The following is a 6009-nucleotide window of genomic DNA, read 5'->3' on the forward strand; positions in this document are numbered from 1 at the left end:
GAGGAAGTTACCTACTGAGTAGTTTCCATCTTGTCTAGGCGGATCTGATGAAAAAAGATGGGACTAAGATTCTTATGATTCAATAGTGAGTAATTGTTATTATGATTAACTGTGACTGACACAACTGTAAAAGTAGAAGTATTGTAATAAAAATGGGGGAGAAAAAAACAACAAATGAGTCAGAATCCTTCAGGCATATTCTATCACATCCTGCATAGCTTTAACTGCAGAGAAAGTTTCCTGGGAAAGGGCTGTGACACACTGCATATGCTTTAAAATTGATGACCTAATTTATTTGGGGTATATGTTTAAATCAGTACAATGTTTAAAGAAACAAAAATAAAAAACAGATTTAGTACTACAGTCTATAATCACATAAAAGGAAAGAAGGAAAAAGAAAACAAACCTGTAACAAAATATGAGTATGACTTTAATGTCCCTTTTTTGGCCAGCTTGGGCCATTCTGGGAGACTGTTCTGTTTGTAGCAGTTTCTGGTATCTCCTCCCATTTATGTAATTTTTTACACAAAAATCTTTGTTCAGCAGATCTCTGTGCATGTGTTTTAGAATTCTGTGGAGGGTGATCTAGTGGGGGTGGGGGGTGGGGGGTGTTCACACATTCAGGCAACCCCTCTAGTAACCAAAGTGTTGTTGTGCAGACAGTGAGAGACCCAAGAAGAGACAAACAAACAAACACAAAAAGAATGTCCACAACTTTATCTCCAATGATCATCAGATGTTAGGAATGAGAGGGCTTTTCTGACACTTCTCTTGCTCCACCATGCCCAAGAGGTACACTCCAGGAGCTGACTAGGGTTTGCTGATCAGAAAACAGAATTTCTTGCCTCTGTTACACTGCAATTCCATTGGTTGTAAACCTTCAAACTTTCTAAATATTCCTTTATATGTAGATTTGAGTTCTGGGACCAACCCCTGAACTTCCTTCATCCAGTATTCTGTGTTGTTGCTTGCAGAGTTTTGCAATACACATCTCCCTAATCTGCCATTGAGCCCTGCTCAGTACACTTTTAAGATAGGAACTTTCAACTGAGATTACCTTCAGTCATTAACACAGCAGTACTAGAATGAAATCCTCATTTCACAGTGTGTAGGATAAGCAATGAACTACTAACCCCAAGGTCAGCAGTTCAAACTCACAAGGTATTCCTCTGAAACACTATATAGTGTTACTATGAATAACAATCAATTTGACAATAATTAACAATAACAACAAACCAGAATGAAGGAGATACAGACATTATCAGACAAAGGACATACCTTAAAGATAATGTGATATATTTGCAATTACTCTGGTAGAATCATATCAAAGAACAAATTGGATGATGTGCATAGATTCAAATAGGAGAAGTAGAACTAGTGAATTGAGGCTAAAAAGTGATATTTCAGATAAATAAGAGTCTGAATAATTATGAACAAAAATATACATGGAGCCTGTGAGTGAGAGAGTTATTTTCATTGGAAGGACTCAATAACAAAATACAGATGGTGTTGTAAGGTTGACAGTATGAAAGATGTCATTTGGCTGTTCATGAAATGTTGCTTTATCCTCTTTCCCAACCTACAGACAAGCTCTATGGAGTCAGTAAACCAAACAAAATTTCCAGAATTCCTCCTATGGGGCTTCTCTGAGGAACCAGAACTTCAACCTGTCCTCTTTGGACTCTTCCTGTGCATGTACTTGGTCACTGTGCTTGGGAACCTGCTAATCATCCTAGCTATCAGCTCAGACCCCCACCCCCACACCCCCATGTATTCATTCTTGCCCAACCTGTCATTTGTTGATATCTGTTCAATCACCACCGCAGTCCCAAAGATGCTGGTGAACATCCAGACACAGAGAATAGACATTTCCTACATAGGATGCCTTTCTCAGGTGTATTTTTTCATGATTTTTGCTGGAATGGACTCTTCATAATCTACTACCCTACCAGGACTCCTTGGTCTTCCAAATAGAAGAGAATAATTCTACCAATCATACACCACTGCCTCTGTTTTGTAAATCATAAAGTTGGTCATGTGTGCTTTTTGATGATCTATTTTCTCCCTTCTCCAAATTATTATTTTATCATTTATGGTGCTGGGTTCAAAGAATGGAGGATCTCTAATACTCTTTTCTGGTTTTCCACTTGACTTCATTGCTAGCTTCTTCTAATTACAATCCGTAAAAGTCACAACACCCTAAGAAGTTCAACATTTTTCTTGTATCTGTTTTCCAAGTTGTTGTTGTAGCTTCTTTTGGAGGTTACTATTACTACAAAATAGCAGATCACTGCTATCTGCAATGAAGAAACTCAAGTATTTCACACAGTAGTGTGGTGAAGCAAGCAAGGTGTAAGGCAGACCAATGTGTGGGAGGAAGAGGGACTTCATGCTGTCTTAAGGCTGGTTCCCAGAGGGATAAAGGAAGGAAGAATTTGTAGGAATCTTGAGCATGGGGTAAGTGTCTGAAGAATTTCAGTAACTTCTTTGTTGTTTTGTTTATCTCAACTCATGCTGACACGCTGTCTCCAGCAGGCATGATTTTTAGTGATTAATTTAGGTCCTCTCAGGTTGTTGTTCTTAGATGTCATCAAGTTGGTACCAACTCAAAGAGACTTTATGCACAACAGAACGTAACACTGTCCAAACCTGGTCCAACCTCACAATTGTTGCTATGTTTGAACCCATCGATGTTAGCACTATGCCAATAAATCTTGTTGGGGGTCTTCCTGTTTGTCTCCAACCCTCCACTTTACCAAATATGATATCCTTCTCCAATGACTGGTCCCATGATATCTTTCTCCAGTGACAATATGGCTGAAGTATGAACGACGATGTCTGGCCATCCTGGCTTCCAAGGAGCACTGTGGCTGTGTTTCTTCTAACCCAGATCTATTTGTTTTTTTTGACATGCCATGGTACTTTCAATATTCTCCTCGCACACCAATAACTTGAATGCATCCGTTCTTCTATGATCTTCCTTATTCACTGTTCAACTTTCACATGCATAAGAGGTTATCGATGCATGTGAAATTTGAACAGTGGTTCAGGTGCACCTTAATCCTCAAACTGACATCTTTGATCTTAAACGCTTTCAAGAGGTCTTGTGCAGCAAATAATCTAATGTTAATATAAGGGGATTCACAAGATATATATATGTTTTTCTTCATTCCAGTAATAGCCTTTTAGGTGAAGGTTAACTACTGATTCATCTATACCTACTAAATCAACTGCCATGGAGTCAATTCCAATTCAGAGTTATACTGCATAAAGTTTCTGAGTCTATAAAGCTTCACAGGAGAAGACAAACTCATTTTCTCCCATGGAGTAGCTGGTGAGATTGAAGTTTCAACCTTGTGGTTAGCAGTTCAGTGCTTACCCAGTAGCACCATCAGAGAACCTTATTTATCTATGCGGTTTTTTAAGTGTCCTCAAGTCAGTTCCAACCCATAGTGACCTTGTATAGGGTTTCTGAGGAATGGCTGGTGACCTTGAACTGACGACCTTGTGGTTCAAACCAATTTTGCAATCCAGCACATTAACCCACAGTGCCACACCAGGAGTCCATTTATCTATAGGGAAGTATAAACAAGGACTAATACTAATGATATCTTTATTTGCAAAAAAAGAGTTATCTCAGCCAGTTTCAGATTCAAAGGGTATTTATGGTCTTCTTACTTGCAAGATGGAGTCATATTAGTGAGCTGAGGCTTCATTATTATCTCTATATTGCTAGGTCTTTCAGTCCTATATAACTATTTTACCAACTTCTGTTATTGAGTATATTTCATGGAGTTTTCACTTTTCTTTATTGAATATTGACTTTAAATTCTACAGGGAAATAAAGGTATTTGTGAAGTGTCTACAATTTGAATATTAATAAACATGATCAGGGAGGAAGGTAGAGACCCCACTGAACAGTTTTTGTCTTGTCTAGATGAGTCTGGTGAAAAGAGATGGGGATCAGATTCTTATGATTCAGTACTTAATAATTTTTCTGATGACTAAGTTCAACTGTCACAGCTATAAAGGAGGAAGTTTTGTAACACAAATGAGAGAAGTTAATCTTACAGTACAGAACAAAGGACCCTAGGACCATCAAGGGAGAAGAGCACAAGCCGAATGTGGGACCCTATCCAGAGAAGCAGCAACACCAGGGATGGAGGCAGAGATGAAGACATGGAAAGAGGGAGCAGTTGAGAACTCTGGACTCATGGAAAGAGAGGGACTGGGTACTGGTGGCCAGGAGGGAGGCTTTCAGAGTGTGCCCTTTGGTTGTTTAAATTATTATATACACCCCCACCAAAAAATAAAAACAAATGGAATAGAAATAAATATTGCTAAATGATGATACATAGAGGAGATTGTAACCATTGCAATGAAACCGTGTAAAGGCAATGTTGTCCCATGTAAACTATCACTCAGTTCACAATAAAAACTTAAATAAAAAAAGAAGCATGATCAGGAAAAACAGATGCATTGCAAATTTTGTCAAGAACATATATCTGAGGATAATATTGGTGATATCATAGTTCCAATTACTCTGTCTCTATTGGTGTTCTGTTGTTGTTGTTGCTTGGTGCCATTGAGACAGTTTGGATTCACAGTGACCCTATGCACAACAGAATGAGACTCTACCCTATCCTGCACTATCCTCACAATTGGTGTTATATTTGACTCCATTGTTGTTGCCACTGATGTTGTAAGATAATCAGTTCACCAAATCATGATAAGTACATTAGGTTTTTTCTTATTTTTCTTAGGATAACCAAGGGTCATGATTTTGGCTAACAGGAGCTCTTGACTTTCACTTGTAACAGTCTTAATGAAGACTTGAGTGCTTCCATGTGTTGTCATCTTTGTACATCTTCTGTGTTCTAACACATTCTCATGCATATGACCTTTAGAAATAGTGGCATAATTGCTGAGGGAGAAAAATGGGCCTCTCAAGAAATTGTCCAATTCACACCTGAATTTGCTGTCTTTTACCAGTGAGTTAAGGAATTCTGGTAACATAGTAGGATTATGGATTTGGCTACTAACTGTAGCATCAACAATTTGAATGTATCAGCCACTCCATGAGAGAAAGATGAGGCTTTCTGCTTTCAATCTACAGCCTTTGAAACACTATGTAGGGTTGCTAGAGTTGGAACCACTCCATCGCAAACCACCACCACCATGAACACTTAGTTAAATCACCCACAAGCTTTATAGATTAGAAATCTTGATACTAGAGAATGGAATACATTTTACAGAGGATGACACTATACCAGTTCATGGGAAGACATAACTCCCATTAAAAATTATAAATGTAATATTCTACATCTCTGGTAATGACTGAAAGTTTATGGATCCTGTCTACCCTAGGACCTATTTACATATACACTTATGACAACCTAAAAATGGCCAAAAGAGATTTGATGTATCCGAGGTAATATTTCCTTTTGTTGATTCATGGTAGACTTTCCCCATTAGTTTTTTGTTTTCTGTTTTTTGTTCCCATTTAATCTTTAAGATTTAGAATGATTGATACTAGTAGATTAATACCATGAATAGGGATAACGAATGGAGCAGCCATGTCAGAGGCTTCTAACTGTTCTTGTTGTCAGTTGCCATCGTGTCAGTACCGACTCATAGCGATATTATGCACAGCAGAATGAAACATTGCCCGATCCTGGGCCAACCACACTATCATTGACACGATTCCACACATTGACGCTGTCACTTTGCCAATCCATCTCACTTGGGGTATTCCATTTTTTCTCTGACCCTCCATCTTACCAAACATAATATAATTCTTCTTCAACTGGTCCCTCCTGACAATATGTCTGAAGTATGACAGATGACGTTTGGCCATCCTGGCCTCCAAGCAGCACTCTGGCTGAACTTCTTCCAATACAGATCTGTTGGTTATTCTGGCTGACCATGGCACTTACAATATTCTCCTCCAACACCATCATTCAAATGCATCAATTCTTGTATGGTCTTCCTTATTCACTGTCCAGGTTT

General features: G+C 38.5%; 1 protein-coding gene across 1 annotated transcript in view; it reads left to right on the plus strand.

Annotated features, from left to right (window-relative positions):
• Positions 1-1594: 1594 nt before the first annotated feature.
• Positions 1595-6009, plus strand: part of LOC102832494 (olfactory receptor 7E24-like) — a gene marked incomplete at its 3' end in the record, with an annotated part of 40496 nt that continues 36081 nt past the window's right edge. Inside the window, exon 1 of the mRNA XM_006877419.1 lies at positions 1595-1894. Coding sequence (XP_006877481.1) covers positions 1595-1894 — 300 coding nt within the window. The remainder of the gene's footprint in view (positions 1895-6009) is intronic.

The sequence above is a fragment of the Chrysochloris asiatica genome, unplaced genomic scaffold (genome assembly GCF_000296735.1).
Source record: "Chrysochloris asiatica unplaced genomic scaffold, ChrAsi1.0 scaffold00493, whole genome shotgun sequence".
In the NCBI taxonomy this organism is placed as follows: Eukaryota; Metazoa; Chordata; class Mammalia; order Afrosoricida; family Chrysochloridae; genus Chrysochloris; species Chrysochloris asiatica.